The following is a 26,838-nucleotide window of genomic DNA, read 5'->3' as shown; positions in this document are numbered from 1 at the left end:
AATTCAAGCAGAAGAATGAATTTTTTTCTATTTTGGTTATGTTCAGTTTGAGGTATTCTGAGGGATGCACAGGTGATGAGGAAACATGGCTCTGGAGCTCAAGAGAAGAACCCTCTAGAGAGCCAGAAATGTAAATTAGGGAATCTTTTATGTAAATATGATTTTGATATCAAGTGAAGAGATAAGAGAGCCAAGATCCAAAACAAATGTGTGAGAAGGAAAAAGGGAGGTTGTGATAGCAAAGAAGTCTGAGTAGAAAAACAAGAATTAAGAAAACTCAATGTCATAGAAAATAAGCACAGGAAATGTCCACTTTTTCTCCCTCTACATATATAAATTCAGTCCATCATTAAAGCCTAATTCAGGTTTCCATATTTCCCATGAAGCCTTTTCTAAAGTCTCTGACAATATGGACTATATCTTTTATTTAATCTAGATTCTCTTATATTTTGAGAATCTGACAAGGGATTAATCTTCAAAATATACAAACAGCTCATGTAGCTCAATATCAAAAAAATAACCCAATCAATAACTGGGGGGAAGATCTAAATAGACATTCTCCAAAGAAGACATACAGATGGCCAAAAAGCACATGAAAAGATGCTCAACATCGCAAATTATTAGAGAAATGCAAATCAAAACTACAATGAGGTATCACCTCACACCAGTCAGAATCGCCATCATCAAAAAATCTACAAACAATAAATGCTGGAGCAGGTGTGGAGAAAAGGGAACCCTCCTGCACTGTTCGTGGGAATGTAAATTGATACAGCCACTATGGAGAACAGTATGGAGATTCCTTAAAGAACAAAAAATAAAACTACCATACGACCCAGCAATCCCACTACTGGGTATATAACCTGAGAAAACCATAATTCAAAAAGAGTCATGTACCACAATGTTCACTGCAGCTCTATTTACAATAGCCAGGACATGGAAGCAACGTAAATGTCCACTGACAGAGGAATGGATAAAGAAGATGTGGTATATATATACAATAGAATATTACTCAGCCATAAAAAGGAACAAAATAGTGCCATTTGCAGAGACATGGGTAGACCCAGAGACTGTCATACAGAGTGAAGTGAATCAGAAAAAGAAAAACAAACATCGTATAATATCCCTTATATGTGGAATCTAGAAGAATGGTACAGATGAACTTATCAGCAAAGCAGAAATAGAGTCCAGATGTAGAGAACAAACTTATGGTTACCAAGGAGGGGAAGGGAGGAATGGGACAAATTGGGAGATTGGGATTGACATATATACACCACTAAGTATAAAATAGATAACTAATGAGAACCTACTGTTTAGCACAGGGGACCTCTACTCAATGATCTGTGGTGACCTAAATGGGAAGGAAATCTAAAAAACAGTGGAGATATGTATACCTGTAACTGATTCACTTTACTGTACAGCAGAAACTAACACAACGTTGTAATGCAACTATACTCCAATAAAAGTTAAAAAAAAAAAAGAATATGAGAAGTATCACATAAATATTGATTGACTAAAAACCACAAAAATTACGATAGTCTTCATTTTCATGAATGTTTGGAAAAGAAGTAAATGGAGGAATAAAGAATATTAAGAGTACAGAAGAAATGCTATGAAATCAGACTAATGATGGCCCATTCCGAGCTTTGTATTTTGTCTTTAATAAAAATACCAAGGCTCATTTTATAGGTAAATGTAAAAGTTCCTTCTATGATACTACTGTCACATGTTGTTTTCCTTCAAAATACTTGCCATATTATAATCATATAGTTATTTGTGTGATAAATTATTTAATATTTATTTGAGTTCTCCATGAAGACAGGGATTTTCTATTGGGTTACTGCAGAATCCCTTGCGTCTAGGACATACTGAGTATTCAGTCAACATGAAGTAAATGATGAATACATGGACAAGAACTTTAACAATCCATTAATATATGGGGAATTTGTGTTCCATGAATCTAAGGTTTGTACATGTGTATAAAAGTGTTTATAAAAAATATCTAAGGATAAGTTTTTCTTACAGAATTTTGAGATAAAAATTATTCCTTGAAGGAAAGAAATTAAGGTAGTTTATTTTTAATGCTATTTTATTAAAGTAATATTTACATACAATAAAATTTTAAGTGTACAGTTTGATGAAGTTGGGTAATTACATGTAATCATGGAACCACATCATAATCAAGATATAAAACAGTACCCTTACCCTTAAAAGTTTCCCTGTGCCCCTTTGCAGTCAATTTCCTTCCCCCACCTGACTCTAACCCCAGGCAATGACTGATCTGTCACTATAGTTTAGCCTTTTCTACAATTTCAAATAAACAGAATCATAGTACATAGTGTTTTGTGTTTGTGTTCTTTTGCTTAGCATGATGTTTTGAGATGTACCCACACTGTCTTGTGCATTAACATTTATTCCTTTTTTATTGCTGAATAGAATTCCATAGTATGAAGATAAGGTATTTATAAACTGTCAAAATCAGACAAAAGATCAAAACTACCCATTAGCAGAAGATAACTGCTATATATGCAGCAACAACAAAAATTTTTTAAGTTCACAGAAGTACTAAATGGTTTAGTATTATTAGTCAAGTTAAAAGTTCTACAAAACGTAACATACCCTCAGTTTTAGGAAACTGTGAACCTAAAACAGAAAAGTTACAGTATTGACATTGACAAGGTTATATATTCCAGTAGAAGAATCCCTTACAAACTTTTACTTGGCAGATATTTTAAGCTGACTTTCTCTAAACAAAAGAAAATTCATTCTTAGAGACAACCATTCCCCTCCAGGCATAGCCATTTGCTCTCTCAGTAATTACTAGTAATGTAAATGAGTATGCTATCTTTCCCACTTAGTAATTCACTTCATAGGTAAGAAAATGTACATGTTTATTGAAATAAAATCTCACTAATTCATATAAACTGTGGAAAGGAAGAGAAAAAGTAACAAAAAGTCTAATTGTGGTCAGGACTTTTTTTATGGTATAAAATTTCTAAGTATATGCAGCAATTCAAGGACAATTAACTTACTTAGGTAATTTGTTTAATGAATAGAAGAGGATGGTTTAAGTTACTTATATGTAAAAAAAAATTTTCTAAACTGCTAGAAAATGATCTGCTTCACAAGTACCACAGTCGATTCTGTTGAGACATTAATCTGTATTCAGGTTGAGAGAAAGGTTCTTAAGAAACAGCAAATTTCAAACCATACCTTTTCCAAAATCATTCAAACTTTAAATAAAAGGATCTCACAATTCAGCACATTCTCTTTCAATTTTCACTATTTTTAAACAACTCAAAAGACTACCACATGTGGTAACTTAAAATTTTTACTGGAGCAAGTTCTGTAATAAAGTTTTAGAGAATAGCTGCTGGTGATAGCAGAATTGAAAAGTTAAGGGGTGAAGACAGTTGTGGTTAACCAGAATACAGATACTTAAGACAATTTAAGAAATGAATGTCCTGAATTTTTGTATTAAAATATGTATTACTTTCATAATCAGAGAAACAAAAGGTGTTAAAAAACAGCAGGGTGGAACATTAAATTCCTTGGTGGCTCAGACTTACTAAACATAAGAAGTTAAAGAAAAACCATTTGTGAAACTATTTTAAGTAATGCTTTATACAGCCAATTCAAAAATTACTCATTGAGATGTAATTAAAAATTCAGTTAAGATTTGAAAAGTAGTTAATTTATGGTGGGTAAATAATTGTAACTCTAATTAAAAGTATCAACTAGGGGAGATAGGTATCCACCCAAGAGAAATGAAAACCTGTGTCCATACAGACTTACAGGCAATGTTCACAGCAACATATTCACAATACCCAAAAAAGTGGAAAAAACCAAAATGTTGTCCATCAACTGGTGAATGGGTAAACAAAATATTCATACAATGAAATATTATTCACTAATAAAAAGAGATGAAGTACTGAGACATGCTACAACATGATGAACCTCAAAAGTATTATGGCTAAATGCCAGCCTACATACTATTGTATGATTCCATTTACAGGCATACCTCGGAGTTACTGGGGATTTGGTTCCAGACCACTGCAATAAAGCAAATATCACAATAAAGTGAGTCACATGAATTTTTGGTTTCCCACTATATATAAAAATTTATATTTATGCTATACTGTAGTCTATTAAGTGTGCCACAGCATTATGCCTAAAAAAACAACGTACATACCTTAATCTAAAAATGCTTTATTGCTAAAAATGCTACGCATCTCAGACTTCAGCGAGTTGTGACTTTTTGCAATAGTACCATCAAAGATCACTGATCACCATAACAAATATAATGATGAAAGAGTTTGAAATATTGCGAGAATTACCAAAATGTGACACAGAGACACAAAGTGAGCAAATGCTGTTGGAACAACGGCACCAACAGACTTGCTCAGTGCAGGGTTGCCAAAAATCTTCAATTTGTAAAAAGACGCAGTATCTGTGAAGCACAATAAAGTGAAGTACAATAAAACAAGGTATGCCTGTATATGAAATATGCCAGAAAGGCAAATTTATAAAATATCTACAGCAAGTAGATTAGTGGTTGCCTGGGGCATATCACAGGGTATGACTGTGAATGGACTTGAGATTTCTTTTTAGAGTGACAGAAATGTTCTAAAATTAATTATTGTGATGATTGTTCAACTCTATAAATTTTCTAAAATTCACTGAATTGTACACTTAAAACAAATGAATTTTATAGTATAAAATTATACGTCAATAACCTGTTAAAAACTGCAGACAGACACACACACACACGGAAAGTCAAGAACCTCTAAAAAAACTTATATTTGAGAATGTGGAAATTTAGGTATTCGTCATGAATGACAATAATTATAATTTAATTATTGAATTTTTTATATAAGCCCCAAAGTACTATATTAAAAAAACCCAAAATATTCAAATAAAATGCTCTCTCAAGCTCATTCACAGAAATATTAGTACGAATAAAGGAAAAGGGTTTCTTTCTCTTTTTTTAATTGAAGTATGGTTGATTTACATATTGTGTTCGTTTCAGGTGTAGAGCAAAGTGATTCAGTCATAAATATATATATATTTCAGATTATTTTCCATTATAGGTTATTATAAGATGCTGAATATAGTTCCCTGTGATAATACAGTAAATCCTTGTTGCTTATCTATTTTACGTATAGTAATTTGTATCTGTCAATCCCATACTCCTAATTTATCCCTCCCCCCTCCCCATCCCCTTTGGTAATAAGTTTGTTTTCTATGTCTGTTGAGTCTGTTTCTGTTTTGAATACAGACTCATTTGTAAGGAAAAGAGTTTCTGACTCAGGATTAGCCATCATCCTACCTTGTCACTTAGAGGTGGTCGATTCATAGGACTAATTCCTTTTCGAATTCCAGTTGCTTTCCTAGCTGCAAGGCCAGTGATAACTCCATAAGGACGTCTCTTTCCAGGCATCACTCTTCCTCTACGGCTCAGACTATTCTTACCAAAACCTGGAGGAGAGGAGGAAAAAAAAAAAAATCAATCTAAGACTGCAACTGAGTGACACACAGGTCACAGGATATTCTATTTCTTAAGTAGGGTGGAGGATATGAGAGTTTTTTCATTTATTATTATTCATATAATATTTCTTATATTATTATTATATTACTATTTATATAACTTCTTTAAAATTACATAAAATATTTCATTTTTAAAGAGGCAATAAGCTATTGGAAAGGGTTCTGCTGCTGTAATGGACTGCAAAGGACTAGAGGATTCTCACATTTCCCCCCAGCTATCCTCTTTGGCATTACTTTCTCAACAAACAGAACAGTCTCAACTTTCCCTGTGCAGCATGGTAGCCACTAACCACATGTGGTTATTGAGTACTTGAAATATGACTAGTCTGAATTGAGATGTAACAAAAGAATGTATAATATTTCATTAATAATTTTATATTAATCATATGTTAGAATGATATTTTAGATGTACTGGGTTAAATAAAATATATTATTAATATGTGGCTCATATTTTATTTGTTGGATGGCACTGATCCAGAGTGGAATCACTATCTCATCTCCTATTTTCTTACGATGTTGCAATCTGGCTTCTTTGTTTTCAGTCTTATTATATTCAAACTGCTTTTGCTAAAGTCTGCAGTAAACTCCAATGGATATATATTTTAATCTCTGCGGCATATGATATTACTGACTTTGCTTTTCCATTATGTATCTTACCTACTTAAATACTTATTTTCTAATTATGAAAAAGTAAACGTGCTCAGTACAGAAATCTTAAAAACATATAAAGTACAAATAAGAATATAAAAAACACCACCATTAGCCCACCACTTAGAGACAACAACTACTAACATTTTATATTTTTCTAGTCTTTTACTTGTATACATACATCTCAAATTAACACTTTTAGTTTCAACTGTCTTTAAGCAATTCAAAAGACTATCACATGAGGTAATTCACAATTTTGTAGTACCATGTGCCCAGAAAATGGACTGAGTCAATCTTCCAGCAACCACATTTCACTACTCCATATACTACTTTGTAGTCTACATTAACACTGTATTGTGAATATTAATCCTATGTCTTTAATATTCATACTAATCATTTTAGTTACTTCTAATGTTACACTGTTATAAATAACATTGCAATAACACTACAGATAACATTTTTATACACATCCATGATATTTCCTCAATATATAAATTTCCAAAGATCAAAATGCTGTATCAAAGAGTAAAGCAAATTCTAAAGGATTTTGATTCATATTGTAAAAAATCCCCTCCAGAATAACTATATTTATTTATATTCCCAGGAACATAAGGGTGCCACTTTTTCCGTATCATTGACAACTTTAAATATTATTCTTTTTAATCTTTATCATTTAGCGTTTGAGATTAAAAAAAAACAACTTGTATTTGGTAGTTTACTAGTAATAATGAACACTTTCCATGGGTTTTTTGACTATCTGTATTCTTCCATTCACAAACTATCATGTTCATAAACCAGTTTTCTAGGGTCAAGTTCTAATTTCCTTTGATGCTTTGATAGAAGAATTACTTTAAATTTATAATTAATTTATCAAGAATCGACATTTTACAATATTCAGGAACACGTTACATCTTTCCACTTATTCAAGTCTTCTTCTGTCACTAAATTGGCTCAGTAAAGTTTCAAGCTTTTCCTCCCATAGGTCCTGCACATTTCTTGTTAAGCTTATTACTAGGTATTTTATACATTTGTTGTCAATCACAAAAAAAGATCCCTTATCTATTAATAATCTTCATATTGTCATTCCTGGGATTACAGAAAGCTACTGAGGTTTTAATTAATAGCTTTTAATCAGCCATTCCACTGAATTCACTTATTAGTTCTAATAGTCTTTCAAATTATTTTCTTGGGATTTCTGAGTGACAATCATATTACCCACAAATGATACTACCTTCTTCCTTCCAATAATTATACCTCAAATTCTTTTACTTCTTAATGCAATGCCCAGAAATTCCAGAGAACTATGCTAAGTAACAATTGTGATATTGGGCATGCTTAGCTTAATTCTAATTTGGGGGGGAATGTCTTTAGAATGGAATCCTGTATAATACTATACACCTGCAATGTGGTAACAGGTCTACCAACCTGTTTCATAGTCAAACTAAACAAAGTTAAAATAGTTTACTGTAGGATTTCTCAGGACTGTGTGTGATGAATCTCTTAAGCCATAATCATGTATATGTCACTGTCGAATTTATCTAATTCCATAATGCTTTTTTATGGTGTACCTACTTTGAGACCAGAATTCAACTAGACAGTTAGAAAAACCTGTTATGTTATGATGGTTGAACCATTTACCAATTTATTGCCTTTCAGCTCTCAATTCACTCTTTACTGTCCCACTTCTGTTACTGGAACATCTCTTACCAGCTGGCATGATGTTAAGCTTTGTCAGCAGAGGGCACTGGAGGGACTCTAGAAGAAGAAGGAGCTTCTCTTCTAAGTTCCAGTGTGCACCTCAAGGCTTGCTCCTGTGGCATAGGACACCCAGTGGCACTCATTATCCCTCCCCTGAAAGCTGAGACTATGGTGAGGCAAGAGAGGCGCCTAGGGCATAAAATCTGAGAATGAGTGACACCTTAAATATTAGGCCCTCGGTATCTATCTAGATCTAGTCCTAGGCATCACTCTAATTCTGGCCCTGCTCATCCTCCAGTGAATTAAAGCTGCATCACCCCTATAGATCACTTCCCAGTGAATTCCACCAGCACGGCAACTCAGTGTGGTAAGGAGTTCTTGTAGATTTGTTCCCTTTTTGGGTGCTCTGCCTCAGTACTAAAGGTGCTGATTTTATTACTTTTATAATCAGCAAAAAAGCAATAAAGATACAATTTTTTTAAATATTAGGATCAAATTATTGCTGTTCTATGTGTGATTCCCTTCTAGAATTGCAACCAAACAAAGATTAAGCATGTTGGGGAAACCTGTATATTCAAATTAAATCTACAACTACTTGCTATTTTTATTTGTATTAAATAATGAAGCAGCTACCACTGTGCTAGGCACTGTTCTGAGTACCTTAATTTAAATGAGCACTTGATGAAATTGACGCTAACATCTCAATTTTGCAAGTGAGCAAAGTGAGGCGAAGAACAGTGACTACCCAGAGGACACAGTTAGAAAATGGCAGAGCCATGATCTAAGTGCAAGTCTGTGGCTCGAAAAATTGAGCATTTTCCAAACTGTTATATATAAAAATTAAAGAATAATAAAAGGTAGAATATAATCTATGGTACATTTCCAAAGAGAAAAACACAGCTATGACAGAAAAAGCAGGCTCTGAGCTAGGTATTACAAAACAGGCAAGATGTGAATAGGGAGAGAGGCATAAAGTGACAAGTACAAAGACATGGGCAACCACAGTGATTTGAGAGACAGTCTAGAGAAAAGGATAAGAAGTGAATGGAAAACTACAATAAGGTATCACCTCACACCAGTCAGAATCGCCATCATCAAAAAATCTACAAACAATAAATGCTGGAGAGGGTGTGGAGAAAAGGGAACCCTCTTGCACTGTTGGTGGGAATGTAAATTGATACAGCCACTATGGAGAACAGTATGAAGGTTCCTTAAAAAACTAAAATTAGAACTACCATACGATCCAGCAATCCCGCTACTGGGCATATACTCTGAGAAAACCATAATTCAAAAAGAGTCATGTACCAAAATGTTCACTGCAGCTCTATTTACAATAGCCAGGACATAGAAGAAACCTAAATGTCCATCGACAGATGAATGGATAAAGAAGATATGGCACATATATACAATGGAATATTACTCAGCCATAAAAAGAAACTGAGTTATTTGTAGTGAGGTGGATGGACCTAGAGTCTGTCATACAGAGTGAAGTAAGTCAGAAAGAAGAAAACAAATACTGTATGCTAACACATATATATGGAATCTAAAAAAAATGGTCATGAAGAACCTAGGGGCAGGATGGGAATAAAGAAGCAGACCTACTAGAGAATGGACTTGAGGTCACGGGGAGGAGGAAGGTTAAGCTGGGACAAAGTGAGAGAGTGGCATGGACATATATACACTACCAAATGTAAAACCGATAGCTAGTGGGAAGCAGCCGCATAGCACAGGAGGATCAGCTTGGTGCTTTGTGACCACCTAGAGGGGTGGGATAGGGAGTGTGTGAGGGAGGGAGATGCAAGAGGGAAGAGATATGGGGATATATGTATATGCATAGCTGGTTCACTTTGTTATAAAGCAGAAACTAACACACCATTGTAAACCAATTATATGCCAATAAAGATGAAAAAAAAAAGACTATACTTGAAAGGGAACTGAGGGGGGGCTCGCCGAATTCATGATCAGATTATAACAGTCTAGAAGCGGTATGTTATACTGAATGGAAGAAAGAGAGAGAAGGCAGTGAAACCATTTCAGATGCTATCGCAACACTCAAACACAACATGATAAGGGACTGGGAAAGGAACAAAGAAATATGAACGTATTCCAAAAGAATGAATGAATTAGTAGAACAAAGAGAAAGTTTAAAGAGAGGAGGAGTCCATTATTATACCAAAGTTTGAGGCGTAGAGGAAAAAGACTCATGAGAAAATCTCATTAACAAGAATAAAAGGGGAGGGAGAGGGAAGGATTGGGATTTTGGGATTAGCAGATACAAACTAGTATATATATAGGATGGATAAACAACAAGGTCCTACTGTATAGCACAGGGAACTATATTCAATATCCTATAATAAACCATAATGGAAAGAATATGAAAAAGAATTTATCCATCTATAACTGAGTCACTTTGCTGTACAGAAGCAATTAACACAGCCTTGTAAATCAACTATACTTCAATAAAATTTAAAAAAAAAAACAAGAATAAAAGGAGACAAGTATGGGATAGAATTCTATTCCTGGGTGCCTTCTATTTCTGACTGTTATAGTCATTGTTCCCATACTCATCACCCGTTCTACCATCTTTTTTTTTTTTTTTGCAGTACGCGGGCCTCTCACTGTTGTGGTCTCTCCCATCGCGGAGCACAGGCTCCGGACGCGCAGGCTCAGCGGCCATGGCTCACGGGCCCAGCCACTCCGCGGCATGTGGGATCTTCCTGCACCGGGGCACGAACCCGTGTCCCCTGCATCGGCAGGCAGACTCTCAACCACTGTGCCACCAGGGAAGCCCTGTTCTACCATCTTTTCTTTCTTTCCTTCCAGTGGCTTCTTATCCTCTACCTTCTAACAAGCCTAGATCATCCCTTCCTCCTTCCTCCTTTTCTATCTTTGAACAAACTTCACTAGCTCTATCTCAGTTTTAGCAATGGTTGTATTTTTCACGCTGTCACTGTCATGTTTCATGCAATAGTCTTGTCTTGGTTTTCATCCAATCAGCCCCTTTAGAAAGTTCTCGTCTTTCTAGAGTACCTTCATTCTCATTACTTCAACTACTACCTCTATGAAGGTCCTTTCACATTTTCAGCTCCACCAGAGCACTACTAGCCATGTATGAGAAGGACATATGGAGCTTAAAAGAAAAAAAAAACAAACAAACCCAGGCCCTACTTCTGCAGATTCTGGTTCAGTAGCAATGGAGTGCAGCCAGAGCATCAGTCTAATTTATAAAGCTCCACAGATGCAACCAATGTTGAGAACAACTAAAACTAGACACATGAATTTTCATCTTTCCTTTGAATCGTTAGTCCAATCCCTTCATGAATTTCTTTCACACACACATCAAGCTGCCTAAATAATTTCTGTAGTCTGATCACTTACACGAAGGTTTGAGGGATTTTCTGGGAAATATCATATCACAGAGTGTATGCAATCATATTACTGGCTCCTTTTAAAGAAGCATACAACTATTTCTCTGTCTCTTCTACCTCTAAAAGAAATAGCATCCTCAAACTTTTTGGTCTCAGGACCTCTTTATACTCTTAAAAATTATTGAGGACCCCAAAGAGTTTTTGTTTCTGGTATTTCTGATATATAGGGTTTATGTTTACTGCTATTTACCACACTACAAATGAAAACTAAGACATTTAAAAACTATTTGTTATTTTATTAAAACAACAATAAACTCACAACATGTAGGGCAAATAACATTTTTAATGAAAAATAATTACTGTATTCCTAAACAAACAAAAATATCTAATAGGAAGAGTAGCATTGATTTGCATTTTTGCAAATCTCTTTAGTGTGTGGCTTAATAGGAGATAGCTAGATTCGCATTTCTGCTTCTACTTCCAATATGTTTTATTTATCACATGTCATGTAGACTTGGAAAGTCCACTGTACATTTATGAGAGAATAAGACTGAAAACACAATGTCTTAGTATTATAGAAATAGTTTTGACCATGTGAACCCCTTGAGTCTTGGGGATTCCCCAGGATCTCTGGACTTTGAGAACTGCTGTTGTATAGTATTCCATCCCTGAAAGACATTTAGGTTGTTTGTACAAGTATGTATTGAATGACTAAATTATATTTCAGGTACAGAATTAGGAAGACTTTATTCACTTGTCTGTTCAGCCATCAAAAATAAATTATTGAGGGACTCCTCTGGTGGTCCAGCAGTTAAAGTTCTACACTCCCAATGCAGGGGGCCCGGATTCGACTCCTGGTCAGGGAAACTAGATCTCGCATGCCACAAGTACAAGCCCGCATGCCACGACTAAAGATCCTGCACACGGCAAAGAAGATCCCGCAGGCCGCAACTAAGAACCGGTGCAGCCAAATAAATAAATAAATAATTTAAAAATAAATAAATAAATAAATATTGAGTATTTGCTAAGGGCTCTCTGTGCTACTTATTCCCTTACCTCAAGCTAACATCCTCACTGACATTATAACGTGGAAATCTTAACTTTTACAAACCAATTAGAGCTTAAGAAAATCCCATACCTCTCTGAACATTCAGTGACAGCAGCAGCTGTTCTATTTTAGGCCCTGACACATGTAAGTGGAGAACATACAAGCGCAATTTCAATCTTAGAAAATCCTAAGCTGCCACTGGGTATCCTTTAACTCAAGGCTCAGATTATAACCCCTGTAAAAGGAAAGCTTTTCTGATCCTTCATGAATCAGATCCTATTTCACCTTATCCATTAAATCACCACTAATTTTCTTAGGACAAAATCCCTATCTAAAATCCTGTAGTACAATCAGAATTTCTCTTATGATATGTCTTAACTCTATGTTTTCTACCTTATCTCTGTTACTAGAAATTCCTTGAAGTAAAAGAGTGCATCTTTACATACCCTGACAACCTGGTCAGTTCAGAGCATTTATCAGGTATTCAACAAACGATTAGCATAAATAAATATATTTCTGGCTTCTATGAACTCTGAAATTATTTTAAAACAAATCATATATAAAATATGGTATGTTGAGTAACATTTATAAGAAACCTTTAAATATAAATCACTGGAATTAAATATTAATTTTCTATAGCTAAATACCTATTACAAGATTTACTTACTTGGGTTCAGCTATCCCAGGAATTACTAGGGAAGAATAAATTCTTCTGCAGGGTCTAATCTTAGTTACAGGCATATGTTAAGGATATGTTGGTATATTAGCTGTTAAACATAGGATTAATTATGTTCAACCTATTGGAGATTATTTTCTATGGTTTTTAACATATAGGATAAAAATCAACTTAGGAATTAGTTTATCAAACATTTTTTCACATGTGTAAAAAAGATCTAGAGTTTAAAAAATCTGAACAAATGTTTATTCTAAAATGCTGATGTGGGCTTCCCTGGTGGCGCAGTGGTTGAGAGTCCACCTGCTGATGCAGGGGACACGGGTTCGTGCCCCAGTCCGGGAAGATCCCACATGCCGCGGAGCGGCTCGGCCCGTAAACCATGGCCGCTGAGCCTGCGCATCCGGAGCCTGCGCTCCGCAACAAGAGAGGCCACAACAGTGAGGCCCGTGTACCGCAAAAAAATAAATAAATTAATTAATTAATTAAATGCTGATGTAACTGCTAAAAAAGTTAATGAGTCACATATAATTAATAGTATTCAGTTACTGCCTTAAGTCTATTTTGGAACAAAATGTTATAAATAAATAACCTTCCAGATTACCAAAAATAACTGTATATGTAGAGTTCCAAGATCATTAGACCATATCTAAACCATTCAATTCTGTGTTACCTCTGGAGGATTTAACAAATCCTAAAGGTCCTGGATGATAAGATAAATAATCTAGAGGTCATTTTCTATGCAGAATAGTAGTCTCCACATATTTATAAAAGGTTTTCATACAGAAACCTGTTTCCTATAACTCTATAGAATTAACAGTAAGGCATGATTTAATTCAAATTAAGAGAATTTTCTAGTAAACAGTGCTGTCTCCAATAATGGAATAAGTTATGTTGTGAGGTGGTATGCTCTTTCACTGAATATATTTAAGCTGGAGTTACATAGTCATCCATCAGACAAAACTCTAACTGTGAAGGAGATTAAGACTTCATGATATGTAAGATCCTTTATAAATCTATAGTCCTAAATATAATAAAGACTTTATATACTGAGGTTACTTTAAAATGACTTAATGTTTTTAAGAAATAGTGTTATCACCTATTTAAGGAAACCTGAACTTTTACCAGATTGTAAGATTAAACAAAACTCTGAGAGAAGGAAAAATACACATCACAAAGGGTACTGATATACTTCCTCCACGCTTTAAGTATGTATCAAAGGTAGTATACTATGAACCCACAAATAACGGCTCTTTATTAAAGCTTACTTGCAAAACTTACCAGAGTTCTGTTGAATTCCCCATCTTACTCTCATCCTGAATTGCCGGGCACCACTTTGCTGGAGTCTTCTATTTAGTCTTGGGAAATTCTGTTTCTTTCCTTCCTTTCGATTCAATTTGATGATATCATCTGTGATAGACGAAATGTGATGATTACCTTCATTTTAACGTAATGACTCAATTACTCAGTCTCATTTTCTAGTTGATAAGATTTCCTATGTCCCTAACTTCTTTTCTACTTTGAAAGCACTTTCATAAGTGGATAATAATGATATGAACATAAAAGCTCAAATCAGCCAATATATTTGGAGCAATGAACAATGGTTTTGTAGGAAAAGTTGAAGTCAATAGCCCAAAGCAGAGCTACCAACTAATGAAGATTTCTGTTATTCATAGTATTTCTTTCCCTAATAAATATGAATGAGCAAAAACCTGTTTACAAAAATTACTCATACTTACTTTCCATAATCACAGAAGTCTCCAGTTTTTAAAGATGACCACCTTTCAATAAAACCATTGGCAGTCAAAAAATAAATCATTCAAAGACTAAATTTCTAAGTTCACCTAAATTCAGCAAATATTTATTGAGTATATACTATGTGCAGTGAATATATGTGGTAGGCTGTGCTGTAACAGAAACAAACAAAAGTAAAATATGATCCCTATTCTCAGTAAGTTTAAAATTAATGATGGAAACAGTCATGTAAATAGTAAACAAAAAATTAAACAAGTACCATAATAAAGGTATAGTACAAAAAGAAAATACTGTTGGTTCTTTGCTCATTTAGCAAAGCAATTCAGGGTTACCTTAATTTTCTTTCTACACTGTTCTCTCTCTCTCTCTCCCTTTTTTTGGCCGTGCTGCACGGCACGCAGGATTGTAGGATCTTAGTTCCCCGATGACCAGGGATCAAACCCGTGCCCTCTGCAGTGGAAGCGTGGAGTCCTAACCACTGGACCACCAGGGAATTCCCTCTACACTGTTCTGTGTCTTATTATTTCCCAAAACACTTCCAGACTGTCCCAAGGTAATTCACAAACATCACATTGCTCTAATACCACAACAGAACAATGTCAAGATCAGAAAACTAAATGTACTCCAGATCCCTATTTACATCTGTTTAAAGGAGATTACTAGAAGACAAAAAATACTCATTTAAGAATATCCAAACACTTTCTCCAAAGTTCCAACTCCAATATTAATTTTGCTGACTGAAAATACAGTAAACCAAATAAATTGAACATCAACAACTTCTTAATAAAATTAACAAAACTAACCTCAGTTTTTTTTTTTTCCAAACTACTCTAAATACAAATAATCTAACAACTATATCAATATAACTAGTCTTTTCTGAAGTCAAAGAAGGAAATATAGATTACAGGGATCCTTTCTTATATATTACTACTCTACCTCACTAATCTCTAATCTTTTAAAATATTTATTTATTTATTTATTTATGTCTGCAGTGGGTCTTCGTTGCTGCTTGTGGGCTTTTTCTAGTTGCTGCAAGTGGGGGCTACTCTTCGTTGAGGTGCACCAATCTCTAATCTTTAAGACTCTAAACTACATTTAAATATTCATAGAAAATAATTCAAATCCCTTCAAAGTAGTTTGTTATCCTGAGATCCATCATTCAGCTACAAAAAAGTTCATCAAAGTTAGACACTCAAGAACAGTTTTTTACAAAATACAAAGATTTCACAAATATCAGAGCCATGAACATGTTAAATTCTCAGTAAGCAGAAAGGGAATAGTTAGACACCACTTTCAAAACACTACTTTCCTCTAACAGGGTGCTACTTATTCTTCACCAGAAGTCTGAGATCTCAGAGCCATTAGAGTACCCCCCAAAAATGAACTTGGTCTGGGGAACCACAAAATAAAAAAAGGCAGAGTATAATTTTGACTAACCAGGCTGATTTAAAAACAGAGCATTATAGAGTATAAACATAACTAAAAATTAAAAGTAGAAAAGCATATCAAACATAATATTATGTTTTCTATTTAAACATTTTATTATCTAAATCCTCAAGTTAAAAGGAGCTACCATGACAGAGAGGATTCTTCCAATCTAAAAGAAGATAATGGCTTTCTCCTAATCAAGGAGTAGACAGGGTAGGTAGGCATCAGAAATAAAAAAAAAAAATCCACTATGAGCTACTTTTATAAAAAACTAGGGGTATACACGTGATAACAATAACAGTAATAGTAGTAACTGAGTACTAATAGGATTGTTCTGAAAACATGTATTCATTCAATTCTCACAATAATTCTATGAAATAACTATTATAATACCCATTTTCAAACTAAGATACTGAGGGACTTCCCTGGTGGTCCAGAGGTTAAGACTCTGTGTTCCCAAGGCAGGGAACCCGGGCTCCATCCTTGGTCAGGGAACTAGATCCCTCACGCCGCAACTAAGAGCCCGCATGCCGCAACTAAAGGATCCCCGCATGCTGCAACTAAAGATCTGGCACACAGCAACGAAGACCCCGTGTGCCACAACTAAGACCTGGCACAGCCAAAGAAAGAAAGAAAGAAATTTCTTTTTTTTAAATTAAGAAATTGAGCCACAATGAGGCCAGCTATTGGTAACCTTGGTAGATAATTCCATATGAATATTCATATAAACCTGATAGTCACAATTAAAAACAAAACAAAAAATTAGATTCTAAAACCTATGCACACTGGATAAAATGGGATATTCACAAAGCATAATAATTGCCTAAAATACCTCTCTCTTCATCACATCTCTGTAAAATTCTCACTAAAACAAAACAAAGCACCTAAAAAAAAAAAGGGCACCTGACAGAATGCTGTATGTTCTTAAGGGAGAAGAGAGACCAATCTCTTTTAGCTATCCACTGCACTTCACTTCTATCTTCAAAGAGAATTATCCCTCAGTTTTCTTCATTTGAACATCCTAATCACTGAACAAAATACATACAAAATCTTAGAAACTTAAGAAATGTAATGCTTATGACACTACATGGTTAACACTTCCTACATCTAGAGCTTGGTGCTCTAGAACCAGACTGAAATCCTGACTCCATCACTTACTTGCTGTATGACTGTGGGCAAGTTACTTAATTTCTCTATGCCTCAGGTTTTGTAAAATGGGAATAACAACAACGGCTTATACAGTATGTGTGTGTATATATGTAAATATGGTGCTTACTGTGTACCAGGTACTGTTCTGAGCAGTTTACATTTGCTTATTGACTTATTTAATACTTACAGCAACCCTCTGAGGTAATATCTCACCTTTTTACAGATGAGGCACTGAGAAGCAATTTGCCCAAGATCAAATGGCTAATAAGTGTCTGAAGCAGGATTTGAACTGAGACAGTCTGGGATTCAGGATTCCATGCATGCTCATTATCATTAGGAGTAAGTACCTCATAGGGTTATTATCGGGATAATTTAACACATATAAAAGGCTTAGTCCAGTGCTTGGCAAGTAGTAAGCACTCAATAAATATTCATTATTATATTTTTTCTTGGCTTTAATTCAAAAGATTTCTCATTTCTTTAGAGGTCACTACTGACTAGCAGTAGTAGGCAAGACTTGAGGCCAAACCTATGATTTCTGATGATTTGCTTAATTCACATCTTGGGTTCTAACTTAAGACAAACACAGAAACCAAGAGGTCTTGACTTTTGACTACGAACTTTGCAGAAAAACCACAACAAAAAAGAAAAATATCGTCCTCGGAAAAGTTACACCTCTGTATCCCCTAGTCGGGTACTTTTCAAATATCCGAAAAATTGTAGGCCTGAGGCAGAGCTAACCACATTTAATACCAAAACCTGAATCCCGACAAAAACGGAATTACTTTTAAACCAACCAAGCCAAACAGAGACTAGTCCCTCAGTGGTGTTAGGTCTGAATTTTTAATTGAATCGCCAATCTCCCTGCTTTTTACCTAATCGTCACCAAACCACCCCACTCTTTTAGATCCTATGCTTTACTTGGCTTCCCATCAAACCCTCCTTCGGTTTTCGCTTCGTTTTTTTCTAATTTGCTAGCTTGAAGGACTCGATGAGGAGACTGTGCTTTTCTAGGCACCGCCTAATACACCACCATCCCACGAAGTCCTTCCTAACTATCTTTTCTTTCTGTCAAGCGCCCCGGCCCCGCGGTGGCCCGGCCGTCTGGAGCCCGTCAGAAACGGCCAACTCTCGGGGCGTCTTGACGCTTCTGTGCGGCGCCAGGCGCAGGCCCGGGCGCATAAAACGCCCAACCAGCCCTTCTCGGGAACCACGGATTTAACCGAACCCGCCGGGCTCTCAAAGAGCTTCCTCAGAAAGGACGGCTCCGTCCGACCCTTGCCCTCGCCCCACGATAACGCCCACCACGCACAAGCCTGAGGTGAAACCCGCGGAGTTTTCCTCACAAAGAGCCGGGGTCACCCGCGAGCAGTGGCTACCCTTTGGGGGGGGGCGGAAACAGGATCCGCACTCCTCTGCCTTCCCAACCTCCCGGCCCGAAGCGCCCCCCGTCCCCTCAGACACAGCCCCGCCGAGGAGACGCCCGAGGCCCTCGGGCTCGATCCTGACTCCAGAAAGCGCTGCCCCCGTCCCCACCGGCCCCCACTTGGTTCCGCCCACCCGTAAGAAAACTCCATCGACAACTGCGGCCAACCGCCCCTTCCCCCACAAACCGCGGTACTTGGTTCCACCCACACCTCCTCCCACTCCAACTCGGTGCGACTCGGCTCCTCACCCAAAGACATATCAATTTTGTCCAGGTTTTCATTGCTGCGGGCTTTCGGCGGCGGCGGCGGTGTCGCGGTGGCTCCCATTAACCGGGTACCAAACCGGTTCATAGCTGGAAACGTCGCGCTGGAACAGTCAGCGAAGATGGCCAGGGGCTGAGGCCTGCCACCTCCCACTCACGCACGCAGACTAGCCGCACCGACGGAGCGCGCACGCGTGCTGGCTGCGTCCTCTCCCACCCGCGGCGGAGGGCTGGGGGAGGAACCAAGAGACGAGCGGCTGGCGAGAGTGGCCCCAGGCCCCGGACTCGCCCCTAGCGCCTCTTGCCGGACCGGAGGAAACATTGCACCCGCTGCTCTGGCCGCTCTCGAGGGGCCGCTGTTTTAGCAGTTAGCCTTTCCGCCCAAATTATGCTGGACCCTGAACACCTTAGAATCACATGCCTTAAATGAGATCATGTTCCTCCGTGCCCTTCGAGTCCCTCCTGCTCCAGAAAGGCCCCCTAAGCTTTGGTACACACGAACATTTCACACCCCACTGCAGAGCAGCCCCAGAGGCTGCGAGCGTGGACTGCAGAATCTGCGCCCCAGCTCCCCTCTTCATCGCCAGCACGCGGAGCGACACGTCCGGACGCAAAGCAGAGGCTGCACTGATACTTCTTGCGTCAGCATACTAATAAAAGTAAATGTTAACGTTTCCCGTATCTGTACCACTTCTCAGCCGGCGCTCTCAAAACATTTTGCACGGTACCTTATTAAGACATCACCTTCCCTCGGGAGAGCGGTAAGTACCTCTGCTTATTTGGCTGCATTTTTCTCTAATTCACTTGCGTTGGGAATTGATAAGGGGATTCATTTTCTTTCTAATCATCCCTATGGGAAAACTTATTAATATTTGATGAATTCCTGCATAGTAACTTTTTTTTCCTGTTAACAAAACCTGATATTCTCTCTTTCTGACCTCCTTCTGCTCCAGATAACTGCGCTTGTGTGGAAGCATTTAGGTTATATTATCCTCATTGCAGCTTAAACTAAGACATTTGCATCTAAGAAAAAATTAGGGGCAGGTATTCTGTTCATTTAGAAATCTCTGCCACCTTACCCCTCTGCACTTCCTAAAATCTCTCTTTGCATAGAAACGAACTAGTGACCTAAAGTATCTCAAACCCACAATAGCCTATACTTTATTTTTTTCCCCAAGACAAAAATACAACCATATGAGAAGAGTGAATCAGCTGAAGAGGCACCTATGAAGGGATGCAAGAAACTTAAATGGTGGAGGAAGTTTTGGACTCAAAAAGACCCATGAACAATATTCAGCATGTCAAGGAGAGTATCATGCATGCTCTTAGCACAAAGTGCTTGATTTTATTACTGTTCCACTCTGCAGCTGCCACCCCTTTCCCAACTCCTAAGAACTAGGGAACTGGATTGTAGAGAAGTACAAGAGAGACCTAGGTTTTATTGAGTGAGTGGTTTCACTCACTTCAGTCATTCACCATGTGAACTTGGGAGAGTGTCTGGGCCTCATAATCATTTTCAAAAGAAGAAGTAGTTATACTAAATATATATTACACTTAATTATTTCTAAGATTCCTTACAGTTCTAAAATCTTCTAAGCACAAGACATTTCTCTACATACTATCCTTCTCTCACTAGAAATAACTTCTGCAATCTCTACTTATTTGAAGGAGCAAACTACAGGGAGGAACATTGGATTAAGTTCTTAATTTTATGGAAGAAAATTAACGCATTTAGAGTTTGGATACATTTTATACTTCAGGCAGTATAGGACAGATAATAAAAATCCCAAATGTGCAAAATCCTTCCCACATCAATTTATAAAAATTCCCTTTTATCCTGGTCTTCTCCCCAAAACTGAAGCCCCATACCAAATCTCCTTAGCTCTAGAGGGAACATGCTCCAAGGTTTCATGAAACAATCCTAGCTGTTGTATTTCAGACTTTCAGATTTCTCCAAGGGCTGAGGGTCTCAGAGTCTCAGAGCACCCTGATTCCAAAGGGAAAAACAAGAATACAAGAGGCACTGGAGTTAAGGATAGGTCAGCCACACACAAAACAATACAAAGCAAAAGAGCAACCTGAGACACACAGCAACAGTGAAGAGGGAGAAAAGCCAAGAAATCAGAACGGGGGCTTGTCCAAGAAGTTGACCAGTCAGCTACAGGGCTGGAGTTAAAAGGTCAACCCTGCAATTTTCCGGGGCACGAGAGGCAGCTATCATTTAATCCTATATTCATTGAGCACCAGGCATTGTAATAGGCCCTGGGGATAAAATGGTGAGCAAGATGGATGCCGTCCCTATCTTCACATAGCCTGCAAAGGAAAAAACGTTTTCTGAGCATGTACTGTGAATAAGGTACTGTGCTGGACACTGAGTGGACAGCCTTTGTCTTCAAGTCATCAGCTTCGTCTAAGTCAAAATAAACATAGAATTCAAGCAGCTGCCCTTTCTGGAGGCTTGATTTCATACAATGTAGATCAGACAACGTCTAGGATTGCCAGATAAAATACAGGACCAGTTAAATATGAATTTCAGATAAACAATGAACAATTGTTTAGTATAAGTTTTGTCCCAGGTTTCAGATAAACAGGAATTTTTTTTTTTCTTTGCCACAGAATATCGTATGTAATTTTTTTTTTTTTTTTTGCAGTATGCGGGCCTCTCACTGTTGTGGCCTCTCGCGTTGCGGAGCACAGGCTCCGGATGCGCAGGCTTGGCGGCCATGGCTCACGGGCCCAGCCGCTCCGCGGCATGTGGGATCTTCCTGGACCGTGGCACGAACCCGTGTCCCCTGCATTGGCAGGCGGACTCTCAACCACTGCGCCACCAGGGAAGCCCCACATGTAATATTTAGGATGCATTTATACTAAACAATTATTCGTTGTTTATCTGAAAGTAAAATTTAACTGGAGTCTTATATTTTTACTTGTTAAATCTGTCAACCTTAACAACACCATACTTTTCTATTAACGTGTTCCAGCTCTCTTTTCACAGTGTGCATAGAGATCTATATTCTCTTCAAAGGTAAGCACAACTCATATATTTAACCCTTAACTTGATTAGTTTGATATATCTTTTAAGTCCCCCCCTTTTTTCAGCTTTATTGAGGTATAAATGACAGACAATAAAAGACATATACTTAAAGTGTGCAGTTTATACAGGTGTGAAATATATACCTGTGAAAATACCGCCATAATCAGGATAATAAATATTATCATCCCCAAAAGTTTTCCTGTGCTCCTGTGTAATTCCTCCCCCCAACCTCAACCTAAGTAAGCAACCACTGATGTTTTCTGTCACTATAGATTAATTTGCATTTTTTAGAATTTTATATAAATGGAATCATACAGTATATACTCTTTTTTGTATCTGGATTGTTTCACTCAGCATAATTGTTTCAAATCTGTATGCCTTGTATTATTTTTCTTGCCTTATTACACCGACTGGGGACTCCAGTACCATGTTAAACAGGAATGGTGAAAGTGGACATCTTTGACTAGTTCCCAACCCCAGGGGGAAAGCATTCAGTCTTTCACCATTAAGTATGATGTTAGATTTTTTTGTTGATGCCCTTTATCAGGTTGAGGAAGTTCCCTTCTACTGGTTTGCTGAGAGTTTTAGTTATGAGTGAATGTTGAATTTTATCTAATGCTTTTTCTGCATCTGAGATGATCAAATGGTTTTTCTTTTTAAATTTATTAATATGGTAAATTATACTGGCTGGTTTTCAAATGTTGAACCACCCTTGCATTTCTAGGATAAACCTACTTGGTCATGGTATATTATCCTTTTTATATATTATTGGACTTGGTTTGCTAATATTTTGTCAAGGATATTGTTTCTTTTTTCATGAGTGATATTGATGTGTGATTTCCTTTTCTTGTAATGTCTGTGCCTGATTTTGGTATCAGCTCTTATGCTTTTCAGAAGAGTAATTTTAGAATTCATATGTTGATGTAATTTGTATTACAGTGGAATAATAAGGGAGCTAGGTATAATTTGTATTATATGTGGTTATAGTATGTATTAGGTATGACTACTATTATTATACCTAACTCCTTTAAGCTACTTGTATGTACAGTACAGTTTTTCTTCTATTTTCTGCTCAATTCTTTTCATTACCCCCTTTGCCACTGTTTTCTGCTGTGGTAGCTTTTCTTGCCACCTTGCTACAGCTTCCTCTTTCTCTTTTATGTTGCCCTTTTCTTTTGTTTTAAGTGTTTATAGCTGTTCTAGTCTTCTGCCTTTTAATCTCAGGATTCATTCATTCATGTATTGAAACAGAGTTTGAGTCCCTACTCTGGGCAAGACACTGTGCTACACAGTACAGTGTTACAGCCGAGGACATGACACGCAGGATAGCAGGCATAGCTGGAGGCATTACTAGTCTCAAGGTCCCTGGCCCTCAGTTTTCTCTGACTAGCAGGTAACCTGCTTGGATAGACAGGGGAGCTCGAAGGGGAATTCTTTCTGGGCTCAGAGGTTGGACCTCTAGCCCACTCCTTATTAGGCCTTGTCTTCTCTGGGCAGGGCAGGGGTCCTGTCAACCAAAGGTTCTAGGTCAATTCACTGAATGACTAATTGTGGAATTTTCTAAAGCTACACAAATTTACATAAATCACACAATTTCCCCCAGTTATGTAAAGACTGTTTCTTTTAAAAAATATATCTTCAGACTTCGCTGGTGGCGTAGTGGTTAAGAATCCACCTGCTAATGCAGGGGACATGGGTTCGAGCCCTGGTCCGGGAAGATCCCACATGCCGCGGAGCAACTAAGCCCATGTGCCACAACTACTGAGCCCACGTGCCACAACTACTGCAGCCTGCTGACCTAGAGCCTGTGCTCCGCAACAAGAGAAACCACCACAAAGAGAAGCCCGTGCACCGCAATGAAAAGTAGACCCTGCTTGCCACAACTAGAGAAAGCCTGCATGCAGCAATGAAGACCCATCGCAACCAAAAATAAATAAATACAATAAATTACACAAAATATATATATATATATCTCTCTTCAATTTCCTCAACTTGCAATAGATAGATTGGTAGTCTAGGAAGGCTCTGAAGAGCCAGGATTCTAGGCTCCTCATGCTGTTGGACAATCTGAGAGTAAGTTGCATACATCATGATTCTATAGAATATATCTCTAAGTATATTCTTTTATATAACCAAGGTAAAATGATCAAATTCAGGAATTTAACATTGATGCAATTCTATTCTCTGACGTATAGTCAATATTCAAATTTTGCCAACTATCCTAATAAATATCCTTTGTAACAATTTTTGTTCCAATCTAGGATCCAGTCCAGTTTCATATGTTGCATTTCTTTGTCCTCTTTTGTCTCCTTTCATCATAAAAAGTTTGTCAGCCTTTCTTAGTCTTTTATGATATTTACATTTTTGAAGATTGAAGGCAGTTGGTGCATAGCTTGTCCTTCAATTTGGTTTTGTCTTATTGTCAGCCTCTGATTAGATTTGAGTTATTCATTTTTGTCAAGGATACTACATAAGTGATGTTGGCTCATTCTCAGTACTTAACATCAGAAGGCACATGATGTCATTTTGTCTTATTGGTGATCTTTAGTCACTTGGTTAAGGTGATGTCTGCCAGATCTCTTCATTGTAAAGATACTTTTCCCCCCATATACAATGAATAAGTAATCTTTGGGGAGATGGTTTGAGACTGTGTAAATATTCTGTTTTGGAAGAAATTTCACTGACAGCTTTAGCATCCATTGATGATTCTTGCCTGTATCAATTATTATGATGGTGGCTACAAAATAGTGATTTTCTAACACTATCATTCCTCTACATTCATAAGCTGGCATTCTACTGTGAAAAGAGCTTTACCTCCCCCCTTTCTTCCTTCCTTTTTCTATTTATTTATTTATTTGCATACTTGTTTATATATACATATACGTTTCCGTAGAAATTCACAGACTCATTTCATGTTCAAAAATTCTCTTCTGAAAAGCAAAGGGGTGCAGAGTGTAAGGGTCATGCTTACCTTTGAAAAGAATGTAGATATGTAGACATATCATGAATTAACTCATTTTGATGCTCAAATTGCTTTTGACTTGGCAAGTGGGCGACATCCCTTAGCTTTAAAATTTTTAATATTTTAAAAAATGCTGCTAAGAATAATTTTAGTGAATATAATAAAAAGAAAATATTCATGACTGTAATTGATATTTGTTGAATATATTCAAGAAGATTATTTCTTAAAACCAAACTTTTGGCAAATAAGTGTCATGAGCTTTAAAACTCTGTTATTTGAATAAATGATTATTGAGTGAAATTTGCTTTCTGCCAGTGGTACTCTAGGACCAACTACCATTTGTATAAAAATTGCATCCTGGTAAATCTTGAAAACAAACAGATTAATCAAGATCAATAAAGTTCTTTAGATTTTTTGACTTTTAAAATATTAATTCAGCAAGCAGTTGCTAAGTAAGGCCATTACTTTTATGTGACACTATTGAACCCTGATGCTACATATTCTTGCATTTTTGACCTTTTGCATTTGGATCCCAGATGCACAAAATTGGGTTAATCACAATCCTTGGTTCATGATATACTGTCATCATTTTCCAAGCATGACCCATTTTCATTTGTTAGTTATTTTAAATAACTGATTATAATTAGTTATGGTTTCATAACTAATTTTTTATAACTTTTAATATTTATTCATTTATTATTTATTTATTTTGGCTGCTCCGGGTCTTAGTTGTGGCACGCATGCAGGATCTAGTTCCCCGACCGGGGATTGAACCCAGGCCCCCTGTATTGGTAGTGTGGAGTCTTACCCACTGGACCACCAGGGAAGTCCCCTAGTTATTTTTAAAATTGTGCACCTACAAACCCATCACTCAAAACAAAAGCTAGAACAGACAATAACCCTATGACCTGGCAATTCCACTTCTAGGTATGTACCCAGGAGAAACCCTTGCTTATGTACAAGAGGTGACATGTAAAAGAATATTCATAGCAGTGCTGTTTACAATAGCAAAAACCTGGAAACATCCCAAATGCTCATCAGTGGAAAGCAACATGAATAAACTGGTGTATTCACACAATGAACTATTATATAGCAGTCAAAATCAATGAATTATAGTGATACACAATATAAATAAATCTTGGGACTTCCCTGGTGGCGCAGTGGTTAAAAATCCGCCCGCCAATGCAGGGGACATGGGTTTGATCCCTGGTCTGGGACGATCCCATATGCCGCAGAGCAAATAAGCCCATGTGCCACATCTACTGAGCCTGCAGTCTACAGCCCACACACCGCAACTGTTGAGCCCACACTCTGCAACTACTGAAGCCTGCTCACCTAGAGCCTGTGCTCCGCAACAAGAGAAGCCACCGCAATGAGAAGCCTGTGCACTGCAATGAAGAGTAGCCCCCGCTCGCCACAACTAGAGAAAGTCCATGTGCAGCAATGAAGACCCAACGCAGCCAAAAATAAAAAAATAAATAAAAATAAATCTTACTGTAATATTAAGCAAAAAAAAAGGCCTCAAAGAATAAATACAGATTAATAGCATTTTTAATAAAGTTAAAACACAAAAATTATTTAAATAATAATTTTTAGGAATATGGATAGATGCAAAGAAACTATATTAAAAGAGAAACAGTGGAATTATAGACAAGGGATTTAGGATATGGCTACCTGGGGTGAGGGAAAGCAGACGGATAGGATGGGGGAGTGGGCACATGGCTAGTGTAGGTTATTGTCATGCTTATTAACTGACTGCTTTAAAGAAAATAAGTGTAGGGAATTCCCTAGTGGTCCAGTGGTTGGGACTCCTTGCTTTCACTGCTGAGGGCCCAGGTTCA

The 26,838-nt window shown here is 37.2% G+C and overlaps 2 protein-coding genes across 9 annotated transcripts in view; one reads left to right on the top strand and one right to left on the bottom strand.

Moving 5' to 3' along the window:
- Nucleotides 1-19,209, bottom strand: part of FYTTD1 (forty-two-three domain containing 1) — a 32,377-nt gene extending 13,168 nt beyond the window's left edge. The window contains exons 1-3 of one of the 2 annotated variants that reach the window (XM_033403833.2): nt 18,987-19,209; nt 14,261-14,389; nt 5,327-5,475 (exon numbers count right to left, since the gene is read on the bottom strand). In XM_033403833.2, coding sequence (XP_033259724.1) covers nt 5,327-5,475; nt 14,261-14,389; nt 18,987-19,089 — 381 coding nt within the window. In that variant the 5' untranslated portion in view covers nt 19,090-19,209. The remainder of the gene's footprint in view (nt 1-5,326; nt 5,476-14,260; nt 14,390-18,986) is intronic. The other variant, XM_004278801.3, reaches the window with a different exon arrangement.
- Nucleotides 19,210-19,358: 149 nt separating this feature from the next.
- Nucleotides 19,359-26,838, top strand: part of RUBCN (rubicon autophagy regulator) — a 66,528-nt gene continuing 59,048 nt past the window's right edge. For 2 of the 7 annotated variants that reach the window (XM_033403829.2, XM_033403827.2), the window contains exon 1: nt 19,360-19,762. In XM_033403829.2, coding sequence (XP_033259720.2) covers nt 19,665-19,762 — 98 coding nt within the window. In that variant the 5' untranslated portion in view covers nt 19,360-19,664. Of the gene's footprint in view, nt 19,763-21,752; nt 22,027-26,838 lie in introns of those variants that run through there. The other 5 variants (XM_033403830.2, XM_033403828.2, XM_033403825.2 and 2 more) reach the window with 4 other exon arrangements.

The sequence above is a fragment of the Orcinus orca genome, chromosome 5 (assembly GCF_937001465.1).
Source record: "Orcinus orca chromosome 5, mOrcOrc1.1, whole genome shotgun sequence".
NCBI classification, from domain to species: domain Eukaryota; kingdom Metazoa; phylum Chordata; class Mammalia; order Artiodactyla; family Delphinidae; genus Orcinus; species Orcinus orca.
This window is presented reverse-complemented; position numbering and strand designations above follow the sequence as displayed.